Genomic DNA, 25,323 nt, shown 5'->3' on the forward strand with positions numbered 1-25,323 from the left:
GTGCATGACTGGAGGAGATTGTCCCAGCTCTCCTCGCTTTCCCAAGACTTGAAGTCTCCAGGGTTCTGTGGTTTGTTGAAGGACTAGCAAGGAGAGTAGGTGGAGAAGTTGAGGGTGTGGGGGAGGGTGTCTGCTAACACTACAGGAGCCGAAGACCAAGGCAGAGGACACAGACCAGCTTTGTGAGGATGAAGACATTGAGCTTCGGACAAGGGGAAGGACTTCAAAAGCTGGTGGTTTCAGAGGAACAAGGCTGTGGAAGGGAAGGAGCCTGGGAGAGGAGGACCAGGGGTCCTATTGGCTACTGTGAAGGAGCTGAGGGGAAGCAGAGGGAAGGGGTGGCTGGGCTGCCAGATTAAGGAGCTTGGGTCTTCTCTTGAGGTACAGGTTCCCCATAGGGTTCAGGTCTATGGTAGCTTGCTCATGACTTGGAAAGATCATGCAGGGGGGCATGTGTATTAGAGGCAAACAGAATGGAGGGTGGAGGCCAGGTAAGAGGCAGGGGCAAGGGTGCAGAGATTCAAATCTGGGACAGCATCATAGGAGAAGCCAGAGAAGATCAGGTAACTTCTGAGGGGCTTGTGAGGACAGGTGGGGTAAGGGAGGTCTGTAGAGAGCTGCTAGAAGATTGTGAGCCCTGGGTACAGTGACAGAATATTGCAGGTTGTACCTCTCAGCTTGGAGGACGACGCTGAGTTCAGCTGTGTGCTCGCTGGGTGTAGAGACAGCTGGCCCTCCAGGTGGGCACATTCTGCAGGCAGGTGGGAAGGCAGGTCTGGTGCTAGGAGGAGGGTGGGGGCCTGGAGCAGGAACCATCTGCACACAGGAGCACGAAGAGACAGGGTGCTGCCTAACGGTGTAGAGGACCAGGACTACAGTCAGAATCCAGCGGCCCAGGGCTGAGATGAAGACCTGCCCTTCAGAAGCCCACTGCCTGCTGAGAGCTGAAGCCAGGCCTCAAGCTAGCCAAGACCTTAGGTTAGAGGTTCAAGAGGCCCAGAGGAGGTAGCTGTTCAGATGAACATGGGATGATGGGAAAGATTTGAATGGCAAGATAGTGGCATTCTTTCTTCTGGCTGACAGGATTCCTAGGGGATAATCATTTGTGCCCAATAATGTATACCAGTGGGTATTGCTGAAGGTGGGTGTAGATATGAGAGCAAAATGGGGGCACAGACAAGTGTTTGCAAAAATGCATTTATGTGTGTATGCATGCTTGCAGACATGCAGTCTGTGGTGCACACACACATGCCTATTTGCCTACATACATGCTCACAGGCAAGCTTGAACTTGAGGAAACGAAGAGGCTACAGGAAGCCATCCTCTTCAGCCCACATGGAAGGAGAGAGCCCTTTGTCTAGTCCCAGCATCTCTGAGTTCAAAGTCAGGAGGTGCTATCTTCTCTGCCCTCATCTCCATAGAGGGTAGCACCTCCCCTCAGACCACCCCATAAAGTAATCCAGACGCCGTGGTAAAGGGCTGCTTGCCTATCTGCTGTTATTCAGACCTTCTACACATGGATCCTGGCCCCTCAATGTCGGCTTCTGGACCTCCACTCCCAGCCATCTGCCTGATCCAAAGAGGAGGCAAAGCTTAAGGCTGACCCCTGGACTGACCAGAGCCCGGCTGTTGCTTTCTGACCAGGACCCATCAGCATTGGAGGGGGAAGACACTTGAGCACCACAGAGACTCCAGCCTCTGATTCTGGCATGTGCCGATTCCAGAGTGTCTTGGTCTGGCTGCCTATTGCTTCCCTATCACGGCCTGGTGCCTGCTACCATAGTTGGTTGTCTTAGATTGTGATGGTATTTCTGAGTGGTTCTAGGGACAGTGGGGTGCTGTGAGAACATTGGACACCTATTTTGTGGCTTCAGAAATGCGACTATTCCCTTGGACTTTAGTTTTCCCTTCTGAAGGATAGATGCAGCTGTTCCTGGCTGACTGTCAGCTAATGACCACGTGGCTTTTAACCCTGGAGAGATCTGCTGTTCTCTGAGCCAGGCCAGACCTTAGGAGGCGCTGATGTCTGAAAGCTCAGTCTTCTCAGATTTTCTCAGCAACCGTTTCTTCTTTTGTGTCTGGGGCAGGGGATCCACCTACCTTGGTAGGACCCTCTCCACTATGATGCAGTACCAGGAAGGGTCATCTGTCCCCCGCACCCCACAGAGCTGCCTAAGCCCCAGCCCAGACCTCCCTGAATCTTACCTCTGCTCCTCATTAGCTGGATGACCCTGAGCAAATGCTTCTGTTTGAGCCTCAGTGTTATCATCTGTAAAACACAAACAGTGGTAGCTGTAGTACCAGTGGGAGGATTAAATGGTCCCATTCATGGAAAGCACAAAGTTAAGTACTCAATCATTGTGCAGCATTTGGGGGCTCTTTACGAATAAAGGCTTGGCTGTCTCCAAGGAGCCACCAACAAAAGGTCCTAGTCATAGGAAGGACTCACTTGAGATACTTCTGGTCACCCGGACTGGGGGTGTAGAGAGGGTGGCGTGCATGGACGAGGCCAGCAGGGAGGTTGTTGCCAAGCTCCCCTGGCTGGGACCTGCAAACTGGGGCTGGCAGGCGTGATGGACACTGTCCATGGTGCTGAACACAATTTTGGGCTCAGTTCAGAGATTTGTGCAACCATCTGGCAAAGACTGTAGAGACACTGTCTACGAGGCCAAGGGCAGTTCCCAGAGCCTGAATCTTCTCACCTTCTCCAGCAGCACTTTCCTGGTTTCTCCCATCACGGTCACAAAGACCCACCTCTCCAGATGCCCAGCTGCAAGGGATGGTGTCTTAGACTCCAAGGCTACTCCTCCAAGGGGATTGTGAGTTCCCTGGGGTCAAGGCATCTGGAGGCTGAGGTGCTGTCATCTGATTAGTCAGGTGCTGCGATCCCTGGCTTCTGTCGATCCCTGGCTTCTGTCACTGGCTCTCCCGCTTATTTCAGCCCCCCCCCCCCCCCCGGCCCTACTCCCAGCAGAAGTTTTGCTCCAGCTAGTCCCTGGAGGGTGCATCTTCCCCACCTCTCATGACTTTCCTGCCATTCAATTGACTGAAGCCATTTATTTACCCACTTAATAACAGAGGGCACAGGTCAGAGCATTTCACCGGTCCCAGTTTATCTTGTTCTTATGACAAGTTTTGCTGGTGAAGTGTGTGAGTTGATGAGAAGATGAGCAGATGAGAAAAACAGAGCAGGAACAGATGCAAGGTTGGCTGGCCCTAGAACTCTACCCCTTCCAACAGGCCGATTTGCCCCCCACATAGCTTCTGGGATGCCCCGGGATAAGAGAAGGAGGTGCCAGTATTCTGACCCCAGCCCAGATCAGCCAGAAATATCTAAAGCACCTGGAAACTCAAGATTGAAACAATTAGTCAGAATGTAAGGAAATGGGTGGTTTTGCCTCATGTAATTTGGTTTTATGAAGACCACTAAATGCAAACATTCTCCTGTTAATTACTGTCTTGAATTTGGTCTGTAATTGAGGGAACTAGAGCTGGGGAGGGGTGGGGTGTAGAGATCCGCTGGAGTGGCAGCCTGCTGGTGTCAGCACTCCCAGCTGCTTTACACCCAATCTGTTAATTTTAGAAACTCCTCTAGCCTGGGTATATTATTAGATTTATGTACGAAGGGCCACATGGCCCTAAGTGGCTCCTCTATGCCACAGTATTTTTGTTTGTTTGTTTTCCCCAGAAGATTAAATGAAAAGGAATTCTCTCTCTCTCTCTCTCTCTCTCTCTCTCTCTCTCTCTCTCTCTCTCTCATTGGGGGGTGTGGATGTTTGCATGCTGTGTGTGTGTGTGTGTGTGTGTGTGTGTGTGTGTGTGTGTGTGTGAATGGGGATACCTGGATGTGGCTTCTAGTGAGTACATGCAGCTGTCTTGGACTGATGACTGGCAGAGTGTATCCAGATCAAAAACACCCCATAGAAGCTGAAGTTGGACCCACAACTCACTGGTGGATGTGCTGTGTGTATGAAGTGTATGCTGTGTGTAGGAAGTGTGCAGAAGTGTATGAAGGCTGGGTAACACTCCCATATCAATGTGAAAACTGGGCAGAGAGACGGTAAGGCATTTTCTGGTTAAGGAGGATGCTTGTGAGCCAATGTGAGAGAAGTTAGAGGTCACAATTACAAGGCTCCACAGCGAGGAAACGGGGGCCTAGATTGAGGAGCCTTGGACCTGCTTAATGTCACATAGGCTAGCAGTGACAGAATCAAGCTGGAGCTAAAGCTTCTGCCTCCCAGGCGCCTGCTGGGTGAGTGGACATCCCCTGGTCTCTGGTCACGCTCTGTGGCATGGCTGTGTGACAGCCTATCCCAGCCACAGCTAAACCTCAGGGAACCTCAGCCTGGCCTGAGCCTGGGGAAGATGATATGCGTTTCTTTTGTCACTGAAGCAGTCTCTTATTTGTCCCCAGAGGTCGTTGTTTGGCTTGTGTTTCAGCTTGACTCTGGCTGGGGTAGGCGGGATGGAGAAGATGTGATACCTGGGGAGCTCACTGGATGACAGGGGAGGGTATCCGGGGTCACTGAAGAGCCTCTGTCTGTGACAGGCCCTGTGTTTGCAACCTCCACACCTTGTCCCGATGCTCACACGCCTGTATCCCCGAGTGCCTCTGAGTCCCCCAGGTTCTCCCCCATGTACTTCCCCACAATGCTTCCTTTCTACTCTGTAGCTCGTCCTCTCTCTCCTGGTGACTGACCCCGTTGTCTCTCTGGGCAGATTTTACTGGGACCTGACGATGCTGCTGCTGATGGTGGGAAATCTGATCATCATTCCTGTGGGCATCACCTTCTTCAAGGATGAGAACACCACACCCTGGATCGTCTTCAATGTGGTGTCAGATACATTCTTCCTCATTGACTTGGTCCTCAACTTCCGCACAGGCATCGTGGTGGAGGACAACACAGAAATCATCCTTGACCCACAACGCATTAAGATGAAGTACTTGAAAAGCTGGTTTGTGGTGGATTTCATCTCCTCCATCCCCGTGGACTACATCTTCCTTATTGTGGAGACTCGCATCGACTCGGAGGTCTACAAGACTGCGCGGGCGCTGCGCATCGTCCGCTTCACCAAGATCCTCAGCCTCCTGCGCCTCTTGCGGCTCTCCCGCCTCATTCGATATATTCACCAGTGGGAAGAGGTGAGTAGTTGGACAGAACATCTCTGCAGGAGGGCGAGGTCCCTGCCAAGAAGTGGGTACTCTCAGAGGACTGGAGATGGGTTGTGGTGCTATAGATGGCATTCCTGTCCCAAGAGGACAAACGTTAGCATTTTCATGACTTTTTCGCCCATGTTAGTTTTTATACAAAGCGCTTTCCAAATTACATCTCATTTAAGTCCATGACAGTCACAAAGGGCACCACACAGATACCTGTGGACACTCATGTACATGCTACGTAGTAATGGGACCAGGCTGCTAATGCTACAGATTTGTATTACATGTAGAAATTTGGATTTCAGGGGTACAGATTTTGTTGACAAGTGTTTTAGATTGGATTCTTTTAGAATGTTCTCCACGATGGGGATTTTCATTAAAGTGATTTGGCTGGGGGGTGGGAGGGGACATCTTTAGGAAAATGTGGAAGGAAAAAAGGGCACGAGGGCCAAGAAAAGTGAGAGACACGTGCGGTGAGACATCAAGCAAAGACCCATGGGGAGCTCTGGGCACAGTGTACACCATACCCTGAACTTGTCCTAACCAGAGAAGGGAGTTGGAATGTTTACATTCCTTTGCCAAAGAGTCAGTGGTCCAGGACATTCCTAGGTCTTGTGATCACAGCCAGAACAGGTTCCAGCTTCCACACAGGTGCTGGCCATGAAAGCCAGAAGCCCCTGGGGGCACTGGAGTCAGTCCTGTGTATAAAACTGTGAGGAAATTCAAGAGTCTGAGGGCTCTGGTTACAGAAACAAAATTTAGAAAAACTTCAGATGAATTAGATGGGTCTGAGATCCTCAGCTCACTCCCAGCTGGAGCGCTGGTCCACAGGAGGAAAAGAGAAGGGCTAAGGCCGTGGGAGAAGAGATGCCGGGGACTTTGCTGGCTGTTGGGGGCCGAGTTTGCTACCATCCTCGTAGGCTTTCTGTTGCTGATATAAACACTGTGACGGAAAGTAACTCAGGGAGGAAAGGGTTCATTTCACCTTATAGCTCACAGTCTGTCCTGAGCTCCAGGGCAGGAGCTCAAGGCAGGAACCTGGAGCAGAACTGGAATTAGAGGTCACAGAAGAACACGGCTTACCGGCTTGCTCCTCAGGGCTTGCCTCAGCTTGCTTTATTATACATCCCAGGACCACCTGCCCGGGCACTGCCCACAGTGGGCCGGGCCCTCACACATCACTCTTCAATTAAGAAAATGCCCCATAGGCTTGCCTGCAGGCCACACGGATGGGGACATCTTATCAACTGAGATTCCTCCTCTCAGATGGCTCCAGCTTGTGTCAAGTTGATTAAAAACTAACCAACCCAGCTCCCCATTTTGTCAGTGATAGCAAGCAGGCCTGGCTGGGAGCTTTCTCAGGTTTGGGGGAGATACGCTGTATGAGACACTCACCTTGGCTGTGCTAAGCAAGCTCATTGCCAAGGTGTCTGTCCCTGCGGGCCTCCTGGTCTTCAGAAGCCCTGCTTGACTGGGCTGAAAGCCTATGATCAGGTTCCGACATCCCGGCCCTCCTGCCCTGCGGCAGCCCGGCTGACGGTTCGGGTGCGGCAGATTCAGGTCAGAGGCGTCATGAACACACGTGCTGTGGAAGACGTGCCTACACCAGCTTGGCAGAAACGCTCCGCAGCAGAAATTCTCTTGGGCTTGGAAAATTTGCATTATTCCTGCTGACGGAGAGAGACAATGACTGCACCAAGGTCACCAAGTGGCCCACTGGCAGAAATGAGGCTGGATCCAGTTAGCTCTCTGGGCTCCCAGCAGTATGGTTGCCCCTGCCTGGTGTAGCAATACTTGACTTTCAAATCCCAGACACACATTGCTTGGCTCTGTGACCTTGGTACCACCTTGTATCTCCCAGCCTCAATTTTTCTACCTATAAAATGAGTATAAGTAATGTCCAGGTTTTTTTTTTAAAGGCTTTTTTAATGCAGCCTTCTTCACCAATCTTAGTTATAACCAGCAAGGCAAATGGCAGGGTTCATTATCCTCATTTTCCTGGTGAAGGAAGTGAGGATTGGAAGGCCCACCTGCCCCACAGGTAGGCTTTATGGCCCAGGCTTCCTGTCTCCTGGTCCATATCCTGTGATCTAGTTACATCCCCTCTGTTAGTAGGACGCAGACATGATGGATGCCTGGGTTCCATTTGGTCTGGAAGGGTCTTGCCACGTGTCTACGTGTGTGCTGTGTCCTGGGCAGGGCACTGGGGATTCAACTGGAACAGGGAATACCAGAAGAGGGGTGGGTCATGGGGGATGGGGGCTGTGGTACGTGATGGGCTGCACTAAAGTCCCCAAGGGACATCCAGTTGCACAGAGGTGTAGGTCTGGGCTCAAGGCCGAGGAGATGAGGGACAGCACCTCTGGGGCTGGTGAGCTGACCCACCCTGAGTGTCTGTGAAAGGAAGGAGGGCGGTGTAGTTCCCCATGTGACTTGGCAGGCTTCTCTCCTCGTAGAAGAACGGGACCCAGAGCAAACCCCAACCCTCCCGCTGCCGTAGGACCACAGCTAGACTCGGGCACAGCGGCCCTTTTCTCTCTTTGGCACTGGTTTGGGTTACCAGGTCCCATAACCCCTGGGGCCAACCCTTCCTCCTTTCTTAGTGGGAGTTTTCAGAGTTTCCCGTGGCTAGGCTAACTGCACCCAGGGCAGAGAAAAACCCTTCCTTTACTGTCCCTGCACCCTAGGCATTAGGAGCTCAGGCCCAGGGCTACTATCCCTACTGCCCCTCTGGCCTGGCTACCCTCTGGGTTATCCAGACCTCATTAGGCAGGCTGTAGTCCTAGATCTTCCCTGGGGGAGACGGAGGTCCCAGGAAGCCTGAGGCCCTGAACTGATCGCTGCTGCTACCCACATGGCGTGGACAGGAAGGGAGATCCCGGGTGGCCAGATGGACGGCCCCTCACTCCTGCACTTGCTCCCTTATCTCTCCTACCAGCTTGGGAGGAAATTGCTTTGAGCTAGTTTCTGCTCGTACTCAGCCCAGCCAAAGGCTCCCCTGGGATTGGATTGGGGCTTCCCAGCTGTCCCAAGAAACCTCATCTCTGGGTCCTATGTAGCCCGCTCTACCCTCTGGGCTTCTCCCAGCCTCAGCTGGCTTGGAAGTAGCACCAGGAAGATCCTTCTGACCCCATATCTACATAAAAGCCAGGGAGTAGAGCAGGTGGGGATATAGAAAAAAAAATCCTGCCCTATCTGCTCTTCGGGTCCCTATGTAATTTCTTTCTTTTGGGATGGGGGATCAGTTTCCCCAGTAACCAGGCGTGCACTGATGTTTTCTGAGGCTGAGGTGCTCAGGCCATGGCTGTCTTTCTTGGTGAAAGTGGTGTTAGCTGACCCTGAGAGCCTGATTGTGACTGACATGCCCTGAAGGAAGAAGCTCCAGGGTGGGGCTGAGGAGTCAGCTTGCTCCAAACTCCCTGGTGAAAATGTGGAGTCTTGAGGCATCTGATCTCCCAGCCTTCCCTTCGTCCCCCGGCAGGCCCAGCCCAGTTGCCCTGGAGTTTTCGCTAGACTTCCTAGCCGAGTGGGCAGAGTAGCTTAGGCTGGGTACAAGCCTCCTCCGTCCCTAGCGATCTAGGTCAGCAGCCTCCCTCAGAGCCTCTTCCAGCCAGCCTCTCCCCTCCCTCTGAGGTGTGAGCTTGTCACAGGCATGCAGGCTATTGTTAGAAACCTTGGTTGCCCCGCTTCGGATATTCTACTGGAGGCCTCAGCATGCCAAGAGACCCATCCCAGAAGCATTCTCTCTCAGAAACCTGGAATGGCAGGAAGCCAGGCCCAGGAGCCTCTGATGAACCCTCTTTCTATAGAACTCAAGTTCTCCATCTCTCTCTCAGACTCTAATGGTTGGCATCTGTGGAAAGTGGCCCTGGAGGACGAGGGCTGGCCCTCTCTGCTAGTGCCACCACAGGCCACAGTGTGACCCTCAGCCCAGAGCTCCAGGCCATGCCCAGGACACCCATGCACTGGCCTCTCTTGGATCTTGGCTTGCCCTTCACGTGGATGGTTGTTCCTGAGATGCCAGCAGGGACTTGTTTGTTTCCTTAAGGAAACAGAAAAGCTCCAGAAAAGCTCAGCCAGGTCCCATGAAGAGGCCTCAGTGGAAACTCCATGGCAGCCTGACCCACTGTCTGAGGTCTGGTCTACAGTAAGAATGTAGCTCTGTTGAAGGGCTGGGCACGAGATGAAAGGAAAGGAACAGCGTCTGTAGAGTACCTACTGTGTGCCACCTTTGGCCATCATTTCATCTACTTCCAAAGACAGCTCTGGGTGTAGGAGCTGGCAGTTAGTCGTGACCTGTTCCACAGGCAAGGAGACTGAGGTCCTGAGGGGCCATGCTAGGACGTGGAAGACACAGTGCTTTTCCAGTGAAGCTGAAAGATTGCAGGAGTGGGCACAGGTTCTCAGAGTGCCAGGCAGGCAGAGGGTATGCCACGTGCCTGGTGCGTCTCCAGCAGCCTAGAAGGAAAAGTGCTCACTCCCCTAGTCAGGGCCAACATCGTAATAGGATGCTTTAATGAAATATAAAGAGCAAGGCAAATATTTGCCCAGTGCAGCTGACTGGCAGGTGGCATGTGGCCCCAACCCACAGTGGGGACATGAGCACAGAACAGTATCTTTCAGCGATGGCCAGCCTCTCCTTGACAACCACATCCCAGGTGCTGTCCAGTGTTAAAGGTGTGGTGAGTGGACCAGCTCCCAGTGGGCAGCTCAGGTATGGCCATGCTGGTTCACCTGGCTCTCCAGTCACATACTTCTCCCCTACTCCTCTGGTCACCTCAGCGTCCACACCCTTCTTCACTCAGTACCGTGTCCTGCTACCCCAGGCTCTCTGTCCACCTGGAAGAAAAAGCACCATTATTCTTTCCACAGAGGCCAAAGCAGGCTGCCCGTGAGCTGCATCTGCCTAGGCTGCACGGCCCTTTTGACAGCCATGTATAAACTGGTTGGGACCTGCTTACCTTCAGCTCCATCACGGTCACCGTCACCTCTATGGTTAAGCTCTTCTCTGTTCCCGACCCCACCACGTGCTCCATGCCATAATAACTGCTGAGACTGTGATAAAGGCAGAACTGTAGGCTTGATCCAGAAGGATGGTTATGGAGAAAGTGCAGGAGAGTGGGGGCTGAGCTATGGCTCGGGGGGTAAAGCACTTGAATGTGAGTCTGGGCGCGTGAGTTCAGGTCCCAGAACCCACCTGAAGCCAGCTGCTATAGCTCACATCTGTCATCCCAGGGTTCCTTCAGCTAGCTGAGGGGCAAAGAGTCCACAGAAGCATGCAGACCAGCTGACCTGGTGTAAACAGCAGTAAACAAGAGATCCTGTCTCAACACAGTGAAGGTTGTCCTCTGACATCCACACATGCTCTCTGTGGTACATGCAGCCCCCTAAAATAAACGAAACATCAGGGGTGAAGAGAAGAGACTGCGTGAAGCATGTCAGCTCTGATGTTTCTGTCTCTATGTCCCAGAGTGATTCACAGAAAAGGGCAGGGATTGTGGGTTGTGACAGTCTGAGATACTTTGCAGCCAGGGCCTGAGGCTTCCTTTGGCTTCCATATGGTATCTGTTCATTCATTTAAGCACACACGCATGCACACAGGCAACCAACAGATGTTTTGTATGCCTACCTGTGCATTCCACGGAGGAATACAGACACAAAAGCCGCGGGGGGCCGGGGCCGGGGCGGGGATGTGGCTCATGTTGTATTGCAGTTAGTAAGTCTCCTTTTAGATAGAGAGAATGCCACAGAAGAAGCCAGTCAGGGAACAGTCCTGGGGAGGGCAGGAAGGGAGGGCCACTGGCTACTTCCCTTTCTGTGCAAGCAGTAAGACGGGAGAGTGAGAAGCCAGAAGGGCACGGGCAGATGGGATGGCAGATGCAACACTGAATCCCTGTGGCCTAGCAAGAACTGGCTGGGGCATTCAAGGACCCGAGGGAGGCCGCTGTAGCCAGAGGTAAAGGGCCGCGCACGGGCAGAGTGGAGGAGATGGGGTGGGGATGTAGTTGGGGCCCAGGATGCTGAAGCTGTGTTCAGCAGGTGGTGTGTGATCTGAAATATTGATAGTCACTGGGCAGCTTCAAGTCAAAGGTAACAGACACATCCTGCTTCTTTTTTTAATTTCATGTTTCATACAATAGATTTTAATCTTACTCTTTCCCCTCCCCCAGCTTCCCCCCACCTTCCTGCTTTCCCAAATGCATGGTCTGTCACTCAAACCAAAATCAAAACCAAAACCAGAAAAAAACAAAGAAAAAAATTTGCTCATCTTGAAGAGCTGGATCTAGCTGCTTGGTGGAGAATTGGGCTGGAGGGATGGCATCTCATGCAGTGTGTAGATTGTCCCTGCTTGACGGCAGTGCAGTGGGTACTTGGGAGATGTCTCCACAGAAAGAGGAGCCTGAAGGTCCTGTTTACGTTACTTGCTTGTGCAGCCACGGAAGAAGAGGCTTTGGATATGTCCGTGTGCAGATAGACAGGGCAACAGCTGGGCACGCAAGCCAATCTGTCACTCTTGTCTATTCCTGTGTCCTGGGCATAGCAAACAAAAAATTAGGGCATCTCTGGGGTTGAAGGGAGAACAGAAGGAGGTTGTCCTTTCTCAGGTGAGGAGGTGCTTTGTAGGTCTCCCTTGGGGGTCTCTTGTGATGGACAGCACAGATACACCATAGGGAGTCCCTTAGACAGTGGGACTACACTCAGGGTAGAGCTAGAGAAGTCCCCTCTCTAATGCAATCCATAGCCAAGAAACACTCCACAGAATTGTGCTGCCTTGATAAGCCAGGGGTGGGGGGTGGGAGGAGGCAGGAGCTATGCTGGAGGCCACAGCCTCTGGCCTCTCTGTCAAGCCCCCTTTGGGCCCCACTCAGCCTCCTCCGTTGCTGGGATTCTGTGCATGCTCCCAAATCTCCTTTCCTGTGTGTGACTGACTCTGAGCTTGGGTGGGCAGGGGCAAGCTTCCTCCCTGCCCCCCACATGGAAGGGGCTTTTCTTGGGTACCAGCTGACATGTGGTGGCCTCCTGGAGACATGGAGTAGTAGACGGTCAAGAGTTCTTCTGAGGACACAGCCCTGAGACTGTCCTACAGAGTGGACACTCACTCTAGAGGGACCTCTGCCTGCATTGAAATTCTTTCTAGACCGCACAGTGCATGGGGAGGGGGTACTAGAGGCTAGCATTCCCTAGCTGAACAACTCAAGGCTGACCTCCAGAGCCCGTGAGCTCTGTGCTCCAAGGGTACTGCCCTGTGTCTAGGCACTCCCTTGACCTCCTCACATGTGGCTGTTTGTAGGAGTGTCATGAACAGAGTTTGGCCATGGGCTGAAGTCACTTGCCATGGGACAGTCCGGGAAGAGGAGCTAGTTGAGCCCATGCTCTGATGTGGTCCCCTCCTCCCTGCCCGTGTGTGTGTGTGTGTGTGTGTGTGTGTGTGTGTGTGTGTGTGTGTATCCCTTGGTGCCATTTTCCTTGTTATTGAGACAAGGTCTCTCACTGGCCTGAACCTCACCAAGTAGACTAGGCTGGCTGACCACTAAGCCCCAGCAATCCTATTTCTCTGCCTTCCCAGTGCTGGGATTACAAGAGCATGTAACCACACCTAGCTTTTTAATATGGGTTCTGGGGATCAAATTAAGGTTCTCATGCTTGTATGGCAAGCACTTTACTGACTAGGCCGTCTCTCCAGGCCCTGGTGTGGTTTTCTGACAGCTCTAGCTTTAAGCCTGGTTCTTCGGGGCATTGTGATGGTAGGTTCTGTCTAAGTGGGACCAGAGAACATACGCTCTTTAACAGTTTGTCAGCCCGATTCAGCTAGGAAGACGTATGGTTTATGGGATTTCCTTGTGCTGCATTCGGGGCAGGTCTGCCTCTGTGGGCCCTAGCTCAGCACACACCCTTGAGACGGCTGTTCTGCCATGGCCACTGTCTCTGCTGCCTCAGACTGCGAACTGAAATACTTAGAGTCTGTCTCCAGAACTAAGCTTCTTCCCCTTCTGAAATGGACTCGGGTCTTAATTGACCTCCACAGGTTTGTAATTTGGACCCAAAGCCATCCAGTCAGGAGGAATGTACTTTTCTGGGGATAGTATGGAGGGGTCAGAACTAGGGACAGATGGCTGGAGGCCCCCAAGGTCTCCCAGACCAGAGGCAAGTCCAGACCTCCTGCAGACTTCCTAGGTTTCCCCTAACCTCTCTCCATCCTCTCACAGCCCTGTAACCTTGGGGATCCCTGACAGGCTCAAGTCTCTGCCATACGTTGGTGTATGGCAGCTTTGGAGGAAGAGGTAGGACCAGGGAGGCTACCATGCACCCACTGTGGGCAGACCCTGCCACACTGCAGCTTGGCACACAGAGCCACACATGCAGGTGGACAGGGTTCAGTGGGCTGGGGTGGAGGCACTGTTGTAACCGATTCAAGTGTAAGAAACAGCAGTACTACTAATGCGTATGAACTAATCATGGAGATTAATTATTAATAACATTGTCTCACAATGGCTTGTAATTTATTGAATCCGTCTATACTCAGTACTAAGTACTTCATATGTATAATTTAATCCTTTTGACAACCACTCAGTCTTGAATTTTTCTCACCATTTTCCATGTGATGGTGAAAGATGATCAGAGAGGTCCTGGGACCTCCTCAAGGTTGCACAGCTATGAATTGGGTCGGAACTAGGCCTGGGATCTAGACCTATCTGAACATGGAGCCCGTGGACCCGTGCTATCTTCTCGGCCACTCCCAGGGCTGGGCCCTGATGTCCCAGTAACAGATTTAGAACATATCTAAGGCCTGACTCCAGAACATGTCAAGCATGCTTCAGACTAGGTAGCTTCTCCCTGGTGTCCACATGCCCTCAGCAAGCTGGTGAGGTGGCCTCTCTGCCCACGTCTTGTCCTGGAGAGCTGCACCTCCCACGGGAGAATGTCTGTATCTGCACGGATGCTAGGAGTGTCACCATGGCACCCTCCAGCCTGCCTCGTCTGGGTCTTGCTTATCATCTTCCCTCCCCAGCCCCAGCCTGCACATACACACATACTCCAACGGTTGACTTTGTCTTGGCAATGGCTTGCCTCCGCAGATCTTCCACATGACCTATGACCTGGCCAGTGCTGTGGTGCGCATCGTGAACCTCATTGGCATGATGCTCCTGCTCTGCCACTGGGATGGCTGCCTGCAGTTCCTGGTGCCCATGCTGCAGGACTTCCCCCATGACTGCTGGGTGTCCATCAATGACATGGTGGTAAGTACACATCACTGCCTCCGTCTGGGCCAGGAGTCTCCTCTCCTGAAGCGGGGATGGGTAGAGAGGCTGGTGCACCTCCTGAATCCCAGCATGTGGGTGGGACCCTGAGATGCTGGCCCGGTGCCAGAGGGCACATAGCTCTGTTCTTTTCAGTTTGAGCTCCCCCTCCTGATAGAAGCAGCCATTCACGGAGCTCTTGGCTTGGAACTGTTCCTGCCACCTTCTAACATTTTCAATTTCAGTCATGTGCTGGTCTGGCTTTACCCAAGGAGACCAAGATCTGGGCTACCCTGAGTTGGGCTAGTGTGGTCAAACCGAGCTGATGACTCCTGCCTCCCTAACCATGCTGCCTAGAAGCTGAGCTGGGAAAAACCAAAGGCCCGGAGGGCGCTGTGAGCAGCACAGACAGACTCCAAGCTCCCACACAGCCACTTCCTGCTCTGAGGGCAGAGCTGAGGATTCCAACTCCCTAAACAGACCCACCTACCAGCCACCTGTGCAGTGCTGAGCATGGGGAGTGGGCGGGCGGGAGAGTGACCCTCTCCAACACCGTGAGTGGGGTTTCCAAATGCCATAGGACAGAGCCCCCAGCTACAGATAGGAAGGGTCCCGGAGAAGGGCTCCCTATGGGCATTTCTCTGGCTCTGGCTCGGCGAACCCCCTGCCTCTCCTCCTGGTTAGTCTGGTGTGGTCTGAAGGCAAATCCCAGGGCCCCAGGGGGTGAAGAACAGGCTTTGAAAGAGGTGAAAGAGACCCTGAGGCGTCTTCAGCATCAAACAGGCCTTTACAAAATAGCCTTTGATGAGCTAAGTGTAAGTGAATCAGCCATATGGGTTGAATTTCCCTTGTTCCCAGAGACTCAGCAGTGAGGCCGGAAGCCCTGACAGGAGGACAGCTGGGGGCTGCCCCTAATCCTTAAGGCTAGGGCCCAGGCCTCTGCCACCCCTGGGGAGAAGCCCTGCCCGCCCCACCCCGGTCTGGACTGGACCACAGACTCCACAAAATGAGCTCAGCCCTAGCCAGGATGGTGACCTTGAACTTGGTACAGGCCTGGTTTGACATCCTCCAGATGTCTGAACGGCCAGATAATGCACTTAGGGCTCTGGGCACAGGCTCTGTGGCTTACATTGTCCCCTACACCTTGGTTTCTGAGTGGAGACCCTGGGGAAAAGGCCAGGGGTAGGGTTCATTTGATGGTCCCTCTTATGGGGGGGCATTTCTTCTATGTGTGTGAAGGTAACAGGCCCACACATGCACTAAATTCAAGAGATGGCCTTTCTGAGCCCTGTGCTCCCACGAAGAGCCTTCCTTGAGACACTGACTGGCTTAGGAGACAGAAATAGCTAAGACTCCCTCCCTATGTCCCTCCTCCCCGCCAGGCACTGGGTACTGAGGAGAGTCCACTTTCTGGGCAATGGCAAGAGAGTCAGGGGCCACAGCCCTGGGCAGATGAGGGCAGGGTTCTGAGCGTGGCAGGAAGCCCCAACTGCTGCTCCCTCAAAAGAGGACCGTGATGTGGGCTCCTGCAGGGGAAACAGCGCTAGCTTTATAATTGAGGTCAGTGGGGAAATGGGCTTCATTGGCAGCTGTTTAGGGAGAGGGGATGAAGCTACTTAGCAGGGAAAGACAGCGGGGTAGCTCAGCCCGGGGCCATATGCTACCCAGCCAGGAGAATTTAGCCTTCCTGCCACTGAGAATTTTCCCTTGCCACTGAGGTCAGACCAGGGCCAGCTGGCTCACCCCTTTGATGCAACTTCCTGTGTGGTCCTTGCCTCCCCCTCCCCACCCCACTGTCATAGGAAGGCCTAGGTTTTGTTCCCCGCCACCAGGGGTTGCCGGTGCCAGCTTCCCTGCTCACCACTGAAGGTCTTCAGCCAACGGCAACACCGGGGAGCCCTGTGCCTGAAGGTTGGCAAGGAATCTTGTAGGCGCTAGCAAGAAGGGTCTACCCTATTACTGGCCCAGGCCTGCTCTCCCCATCCCCATCCATCCATCTGTCCTTCTGTGCTCTGTCTGCAGAATAACTCCTGGGGGAAGCAGTATTCCTATGCCCTCTTCAAGGCCATGAGCCACATGCTGTGTATTGGGTATGGCCGGCAGGCCCCTGTGGGCATGTCTGACGTCTGGCTTACCATGCTCAGCATGATTGTGGGGGCCACCTGCTACGCCATGTTCATTGGCCACGCCACGGCCCTCATCCAATCTCTGGACTCCTCCCGGCGCCAGTACCAGGAGAAGGTAGGTTGAGCCTTGTGTCCACCCGGGGCTTTCTCAGGAGGACCTGCTCATTGGACTTGTGCTAGAGGAAGCACATATGGCCAGCGAGTGGGTGACCAGGCCCACAACGGTCAATACTGTATTGGAGAGTTTTCCTAGATGAGAAAGAACCTGGTCAAATCCCTCACTTAGACCTTCTGCTCTGTGCACAGCCTTCCTACTTCTCTGCTGTAGTGGGGTGGGGGTGGGGTGAGTTGTCTCTTTACTAGGAGGGATCAGTGTCATCATTATTGCTACATCTAGTGAGGTCTTCAAGCCACACTTAGCGGCAGCTGACGGGTCCCCACACCTTGGCCTCCCACTCAGTGGCCATACTGCACATCTCTGGCCAGTCCTTGCTACTGGCCTCACCTGGCTTCTCTTCTTATTCGTCACCACAGGACCCTAAGTGTCTGGATCCTGTTGAGGCTTCCCTGGGTGTTAATGGCTCTGACATGCCACCTTCACATGCTCCATGGCCATCTGCATGCAGGGAGACCAGGTGCCTCACCAGCCCATCCTGTTCTCAGCTCCAGTGTTTCCTGGGTGGCCCATGAACCACCCACCCTCATCATGTTTGAAATCAGGGCAGTCCTGCTTGCTTCTCCGCCACACCAAACCTCCACTCTGCCCGTTTTACGAACAGACCTCATGAGCTCAGCCCCTAGCTAGGCGATGTCAGTCAAGTCTGATTGCACTGCCTGATGGCCTCTTGAAAGTGCTGCTTTCCTGCTTAGCCTCCTCTCTGGGTCACTACAGCCATGATGGTAGTGACTGAGAACTATGGCCTGGATTTAGGCAGCCTGAAGTCCCCTTCGCTTCTCCTCTGACAGCTCTGAGTGTGGTCCTGTCACTTCTCTCTGTGCAGAACAGGGCTGTAGGGGAAGATCTGCCCTGGGGTCTGTGAGGAGTAATGTAAGCCGGTTAGCACTGTATTCACACAAAATAGGCTTTTCAATAGTCATGAACTAAATAGCCACTTCTCTATATATCTGTGCCAGGTATGGTGGCATACTCCAGCAGCTAGCAACTCTAGCACTCAGGAGGCTGAGGCAGGAGGATCAAAAATACCAGACCAGGCTAGAGATATAGCACAGTTGGTAGAGTGCTTGCCTAGCATGCATGCATGCTAGCATGCATAAAGACCTGGATTTGATCCCTGCACCATATAAACTGGGTATGGTGGTATGTGCCTGTAACTCCAGCTCTAGGGAGGTAGAGGCAAAGGGATCAGAAGTTCCAAGGCCATCCTTAGCCTCACAGGGACTTCTAGGCCAGTCCATATGAAGCCAGGCCAGCCTTCACCTCATAGTAAGACCCTGTACCAATGCCTCACGTGTGTTTGTGTTTGTGTGTGTGTGTGTGTGTGTGTGTGTGTGTGTGTGTGTGTGTGTATACGAATGAAACAGAACTGTTCCTTGTTAAAACTCTTAGAGGTTTCCCATTGCTCCTAAGGTCAAGATGAGCTCCTAGGCAGGTATTTTCACCCTGCACTTAAGGGCCACAATCCAGCTAATGTTCAACTCAATTCATACTGGGTCTCCCATGCTCTTGGTCTCTATAGGTGCTCCTGCCTCAGGCCTAGACAAGGCTTTAGCAACAGAACATCTTTCTTTCCTTCACCTGTCGTCTCCACATCTTATCTTGAACTTGACTTTGTGTGACCCACTTAGCTCCAGTCTGTCATGTGACTCCATGACACCCTCTACCTCTCTTGCCCCCCCGCCCCCCACTTTGCCTCCTGTAACTAAATAATCACATATAGCTATATAGTGATGGTCCATCTTCCCTGTCCAGGCTATGGCTCCTCAAGGGCAGGATCCAGCTCTGTTGTCCACAGGGTTCGACACACAGTAGACCTCAGGATCCGTTGATTCATTCATTAACTGCTGGTCTGGCGTCGCTGCTGAAGGGTGACTGACAGATGCCATTCACTCAGGCGTGGAGGTCCAGGTCCTGTGATGTTAAGAGAAAAGCTCAGCAGAGCCTTCAGGCTGGGGAAGGCTAGGAAAGCTTGCTCTGAGGAGGCAGAAGGAGAAAGTGGGAGAGAACTCTAGGCCAGTGGTCAGGAGGTACACGTGCAGCAGCGGTGTGGAGGAGGTAGAAAGCCACATTCTGGGTTAGCAGTAAGTGGTAATAGACAGGTGTCAGGTCATAAAGGACAGGACTCGGGCCAGGCTGAGGTGAGGCTCAGCCTGAAGTCAGCATCAGGGCCCAGCCTGTGGTATACAGAGCAGGGATTTGTGTAGACAAGGAATTGTGGTCTCTTACACCATGACCAGAGTGAAGCTGCTTGTGACTTCTTTGAGAATTACACTTATTTTATTCTGGGTTCCTAGCTCTTTGAGTCTTCCTGTTTACCTAGGAAGCCGTCTCAAATGTCCTGCCCTCTGGTGCCCTGCCCCCAGCTCTTCCCTGGACTGTTTCAACAGCCTCCTCACTCCTGCCCGGTGCCCTTCCACGTGTGTGTTGAGATGCAATTCTCTAAAAGTCAGCTCCGGTGTGCAGGCTGCCTCCATCACAATGGCTGGTCAAGAGGCTGCTGCCCGACCAGGCCTGTGTCTTCTCTGGACTGGAGCTGCCCTTTTAAAAAAAGACTCAAGGTCTCAGCTGAGGCTGCATCTACAGACATATCTTGCAGAGAGTCAGGTGTCCTCACTTCTACTTCCTGTCCTCTGCCCCACCTCAGCACTTCCTGTCACTGGCCTATTGCCCACCCCTGGCAGAGGTGGTGACTCCAGAGTGATGTAGAAGTACCAGATGTTTAGAGGAGATTTGACCACCCTTCCTGGTCATTAGTTCCATACCTGGTCTGTGGACAGTCCCTGTTCCCACTTATCTTTATAGTTTCCAACATTCTCCCCTACCTCCATCACCCCACGGCACTGGGAGTCAGGGCCATTATTTTGGGCACAGTGTGATTACATGACGTCGAGCCAAAGTCGGCCTAGGAAGCCTCAGGGTTGGAGTATGCCTCTAGTCACCAGCCTTGGGTGCCAGGAGGTGACACCTGTCTCTCTCCCCCATCTCAGTATAAACAGGTGGAGCAGTATATGTCTTTCCACAAGCTCCCCCCTGACACCCGGCAGCGCATCCATGACTACTATGAACACCGCTACCAGGGCAAGATGTTTGATGAGGAAAGCATCCTGGGGGAGCTGAGTGAGCCACTGCGAGAGGTGAGCTGCCGACAGCCTGGGCAGGGCGGGGGTGCCAGGCCTCGCTGGCACACGGTTCCCTCACCTGTTCCTTTGTGTCCCAACCCGTGCCATCTGCGGAGCAGGAGATCATCAACTTTAACTGCCGGAAGCTGGTGGCCTCCATGCCACTGTTCGCCAATGCAGACCCCAACTTCGTGACGTCCATGCTGACCAAGTTGCGTTTTGAGGTCTTCCAGCCTGGGGATTACATCATCCGTGAGGGCACCATCGGCAAGAAGATGTACTTCATCCAGCACGGCGTTGTCAGTGTGCTCACTAAAGGCAACAAGGAGACCAAGCTGGCTGATGGCTCCTATTTTGGAGGTGAGAACAAGAGTGACTAGGAGCTAAGCTGGAGGGGTGCCCTGAGATCAGGAGCACCGAGGGCCCGGCCACAGCCTGGAAGTGGTTATCTGTAAGCCCAGTATAGGGTGTCTGTCTGTGAGGACTGCTATAATGAAGTACATAGGTCTGGTGGCTTATAAACCATAGAGCTTGGTTTCTCAGCTCTGGAGGCTGGGAGTCACAGGCCAGGGTGCTAGTCTGGTGGGTTCCATTAAGGGCTCTCTTAGTGGCAGACTACCCTTCTCGCTGTGTCTCAGATGGTAGAAAGAGCATGTGTATTGTTTTCCTGCCCTCTTCTGTTATATTTGTGTGCATGCATGAGCCTGCATACACCACCCATACCCACCCACACTCACAAACCATGGCACCCATGTAGAGGTTAGGGGACAACTTGGGCAGTCAGGTCTCTCCTTCCACCATGTGGGTCCTGGATATCCAGTTTGCATCATCAGACTTGGCCAAAAGCGCCACACTGCTGAACCATCTGCTCTGCCCCTCTCTAGCCTCTTCTATAAAAGCACAAATCGCCTCCCAGAGCCCCACTTCTGAGCACCAGATCATCTTGAGGTGGGGATTTTAGTACAGGTATATGGGGCTGGACACAGGCATTCTGTCCATTGGAGGAGGGTTGGCCCCAGAGATAGAAACAGCTTGGCACCTGTTTGGTGGGGGCTGGGCTGGTACCTAGTATGGCTACAACCTAGCAGACCCTTGTAAGTTCACTGAGCCAAATAGTGCGGACCAAGGTCAGGATCGTGCAGCTCTGGGCGGCATGGACATTCTGTGCCTAACTGACCCTGAGTCCTGTTGTGCCCACAGAGATCTGCTTGCTGACCCGGGGTCGGCGCACAGCCAGCGTGAGGGCGGATACTTACTGCCGCCTCTACTCACTGAGCGTGGACAACTTTAATGAGGTGCTGGAGGAATATCCCATGATGCGGAGGGCCTTTGAGACTGTTGCGCTGGACCGGCTGGACCGCATAGGTGAGGAGGGGCGGGATGTGCAGGCAGGAGGGCAGGGAGGCAAGTACGCACCTACTCCGCATCCCACTCCCCCCCCCCCCCATCTCCGGCGTGGCCTGAGTGTCTGCTCTTGTTCTATGGCTCAGGCAAGAAGAACTCCATCCTCCTCCACAAGGTGCAGCACGACCTCAACTCAGGTGTTTTCAACTACCAGGAGAACGAGATCATCCAGCAGATCGTGCGGCATGACCGAGAGATGGCTCACTGTGCGCACCGAGTCCAGGCTGCTGCCTCAGCCACCCCAACCCCCACGCCTGTCATCTGGACCCCGCTGATCCAGGCACCGCTGCAGGCGGCTGCTGCCACTACGTCGGTGGCCATAGCCCTCACACACCACCCTCGCCTGCCTGCCGCCATCTTCCGGCCCCCTCCGGGACCTGGATTGGGCAACCTTGGGGCTGGACAGACACCAAGGCACCCAAGGAGGCTGCAGTCCCTGATCCCTTCGGCGCTGGGCTCTGCTTCGCCAGCCAGCAGCCCATCGCAGGTGGACACGCCATCCTCGTCTTCCTTCCACATCCAACAGCTGGCTGGATTCTCGGCACCTCCTGGATTGAGCCCTCTCCTGCCCTCTTCCGGCCCTTCCCCACCTCCAGGGGCCTGCGGTTCCCCACCAGCCCCCACACCATCCACCTCCGCAGCTGCGGCCACCACAGCTGGGTTCGGCCACTTTCACAAGGCGCTAGGTGGCTCCTTGTCATCCTCTGACTCCCCGCTGCTCACCCCACTGCAGCCAGGCACTCGTTCCCCACAGGCTGCCCAGCTGCCACCCCCACTGCCTGGGGCCCGCGGAGGCCTGGGACTCTTGGAGCACTTCTTGCCGCCTCCGCCCTCCTCTAGGTCACCATCGTCCAGCCCTGGGCAGCTGGGCCAGCCTCCTGGAGAGTTGTCCCCAGGTCTGGCAGCTGGTCCACCAAGTACACCAGAGACACCCCCACGGCCTGAACGGCCATCCTTCATGGCAGGGGCCTCTGGGGGTGCTTCTCCTGTAGCCTTTACCCCCCGAGGAGGCCTCAGCCCTCCGGGCCACAGCCCGGGCCCCCCCAGAACTTTCCCAAGTGCCCCACCCCGGGCCTCTGGCTCCCATGGTTCCCTTCTCTTGCCACCCGCCTCCAGCCCTCCGCCTCCCCAGGTTCCCCAGCGCAGGGGCACGCCACCCCTCACCCCCGGCGGCCGCCTCACACAGGACCTGAAGCTCATCTCAGCCTCTCAGCCAGCCCTCCCCCAGGATGGGGCACAGACTCTCCGCCGGGCCTCCCCTCACTCCTCAGGGGAGTCAGTGGCTGCCTTCCCAGTCTTCCCCAGAGCTGGGGGTGGCAGCGGGAGCAGTGGGGGCCTTGGGCCTCCTGGGAGGCCCTATGGTGCCATCCCAGGCCAACATGTCACTTTGCCTCGGAAGACATCCTCAGGTTCTTTGCCGCCCCCACTTTCTTTGTTTGGGGCAAGAGCCGCCTCTTCTGGAGGGCCTCCTCTGACTGCTGCACCCCAGAGGGAACCTGGGGCTAGGTCTGAGCTAGCGCCCTCCAAACTGCCGTCTAATCTATGAGCTGGGCCCTCCCTCGGTCTCCTTTTGCTCCTCCCTCCTTTCTTCCTTCAGGTTTAACTGTGATTAGGAAATACACCAATAACAATAATAACCATTTAAAAAATACCCCCAGAAAAACAAAAAGACAGCAGACAATAACCAGGTATTCTTAGAGCTATAGATTTTTGGTCACTTGCTTTTATAGACTATTTTAATACTCAGCACTAGAGGGAGGGGGGAGGGGGAGGGAGGGAGGGGGCAAGCAGCAAGGCCCAAAGGCAACAGCCAAAGGCAGGCAGGCAGGGTCTCTGAGGGGCGGGGCAGGGGTGGGGCGACCCATGTTCAGGGTCCTAGCACAGACCTGTCATGGTATTGTTCTTTAGAAGGAGAGCTCGTCAGTCCCTTGGCTGTGAACTTGGAGTCCACTCTGCTGGGGGCTGCCCTAGGGTGTGTTCCCAGGAGCCTCCTGCGTTGGAGTCCCTGGGACACACAGGGCTCTTGAGGGCCTTGCATTTTTTTTTTCTACTGTAAACGTAGCAAGATATGTATATGAATATGTATATGTATGTAAGATGTGTCTATGTATAGCTATGTAGTGCTCTATAGAGCTGTGTAGATATCAGCTCCCACGTGCGCACATGCGTGTGCAGTCTAGTTTAACCCCATGTTGCCAGGACACCCAGATCACCTTACATCAGCAATCTGCTGTGGCCTGCAGGCTGGGCGCTGCGGGCTCTGTGGGACGTTCTCTCTCCCAGTCCTCAGGGAGAGGACCCCTGGAACCATGCAGCAGACCCTCTTTCCCCATCTCTGGGCTGCAACCCAGTTCTAGTCCAACCTCTAGTCCTACGGAAGGGGAAGACCCCAGGCTGAGCCTTTCACTTCCCAGGGCCTCAAGCACACCTGACACCTCTGTGGCCCTCAGTTTCTCCAGCTGTACAATGAGAGGTGAGGGGAACTTCTATTTATTGAGTCTGTTCTGTGCCAAGCACTGGTTACACATACCCACAGACTGTGAGGTGGATACTTTGTTTTTTTCCCATTTCACAGGTGAGGAGACTGAGGTCGCTTTTCCAGAATCACGTAGCCAGGAGTGGCAGAGCTGGGCTGCGCTGAGCTGCAGATCAACACTTCCCTAAGGCTAAAGTCTGTACTCCTCCCAGCAGAAAACAGTGTTTTGTGGAGCCCTAATGCTTGGTCCCTATGCAAAGCGCAGAAGAAAGAGATGGAAGCTTGCTGGCAGTCAGGCTTCAGTTCAAATCCCAGCTCTGCCACTTCTTAGCTGTGTGGCCTTGGGCAAGTTATCTGACCTTTCTGTTCCCTCATAAGAACAACTATGGAACTGCCTCCCAATGACCAGTGAGAACTGGATAAGAAAAAGGCATGAGATGCCCAGCCTAGTGCCTGGCACACAGCATAGTAGGTGCTCAATAAATCATGTTTCTTCACCCCTCCTCATAAAACTTAGCCCATTGCTCCAGTGAACTATGGCGAGAGCCCAGGGACCTTTAGCTGACGGCTCCAAGACTTAAAATCTCAGGACTCAGGAGGTGGCTGGGCCTCCGTCATGGCCCGAGGAAGGTGCATGGCCAGTGGTGGGCTTGAGCCAGGCCTTGAGATGTGGGAAGAGTGGGAGAGAATGAGTAAAGGAGGAGGAGGAGGAGGAGGGAGTGCATGAGGGGAGAGTACTGCAGTGATGTGGAGTTGTGGAGCTGGGCTCTGGGGGGAAATACACAGTTGGGGGACCAGAGGAGGACCTTGGATCACAGGCCAAGTTGGTGTGTGGGCTTGGCTGTGAGGGCAGCAAGCAGCCTGAGCAGATTTCAGAGACGTGAAAGCATCCCTGATGTCTCTGGAGGCTTCATCAGCTTCTCCAGCAGGACCCTATCTATGGGTCTAAGCAGGTAGGGCTTTGATGTACCCTGCCTTCAAGGAAGGCAGCTCAGGGAGCTATCAGGACTCCATCCAAACCTGTAGTCCATCCCAGAGCCATGGGAGAGGAGATGGAGGGCCTGGGGTATGAGGAATGAGGAGTCCCCTGTCATCAGGCCTGGCCTAGCCACTCTTCTCTACTGACACATGCATTTTATAAACGCTCTGACCCACTGGCCAACTCCTTGGTGACTATGGAGAGGTCAAGTCCAGTCAGCAGGATCTTCCACCCCCCAACCTCTACAAGCAATTTTCAAATCTTCCACTTTTAAAAACAGAAAACGGTTAAACACGCCGTCTTGTATATTTTATTTAAATAAAAAAAATTCCAGCAAATGCTGACTTATTTTGGGGTCAGAGATGGGGGTGGTAAGGTTCACAGGGAAACCTGGAGTCTCCAGAGAGGGTATGGAGGGTGGTGGGACACTGCCCTTGAGCACCTATGGACACACGTGCGGGAGCCTGCCCCCACCAGAAGCATGGAGCTGAATTGTATGCAGAACTGTGCATGGGACATGAGGCCTGACTACGGACAGGTGTGCACCCCGTGCAACCTTCAGAGGCCCTTGAGGAGGGTAAGAGAGTTTATTTCCAATGTCACTAGTTTAGGGGGAAGGCAAAGGTGGGGGGGGGGGCCTGAGG

At 53.8% G+C, this 25,323-nt stretch overlaps 1 protein-coding gene across 1 annotated transcript in view; it reads left to right on the top strand.

Annotated features, from left to right (window-relative positions):
- Positions 1-22,770, top strand: part of Hcn4 (hyperpolarization activated cyclic nucleotide gated potassium channel 4) — a 38,879-nt gene extending 16,109 nt beyond the window's left edge. Inside the window, exons 2-8 of the mRNA XM_059266939.1 lie at positions 4,720-5,143; positions 14,236-14,397; positions 16,420-16,638; positions 19,689-19,835; positions 19,940-20,180; positions 21,021-21,185; positions 21,311-22,770. Of these exons, the coding sequence (XP_059122922.1) occupies positions 4,720-5,143; positions 14,236-14,397; positions 16,420-16,638; positions 19,689-19,835; positions 19,940-20,180; positions 21,021-21,185; positions 21,311-22,770 (2,818 nt within the window). The remainder of the gene's footprint in view (positions 1-4,719; positions 5,144-14,235; positions 14,398-16,419; positions 16,639-19,688; positions 19,836-19,939; positions 20,181-21,020; positions 21,186-21,310) is intronic.
- The last annotated feature ends 2,553 nt before the right edge of the window (positions 22,771-25,323 follow it).

Source organism: Peromyscus eremicus, chromosome 7, assembly GCF_949786415.1.
Source record: "Peromyscus eremicus chromosome 7, PerEre_H2_v1, whole genome shotgun sequence".
NCBI classification, from domain to species: Eukaryota; Metazoa; Chordata; class Mammalia; order Rodentia; family Cricetidae; genus Peromyscus; species Peromyscus eremicus.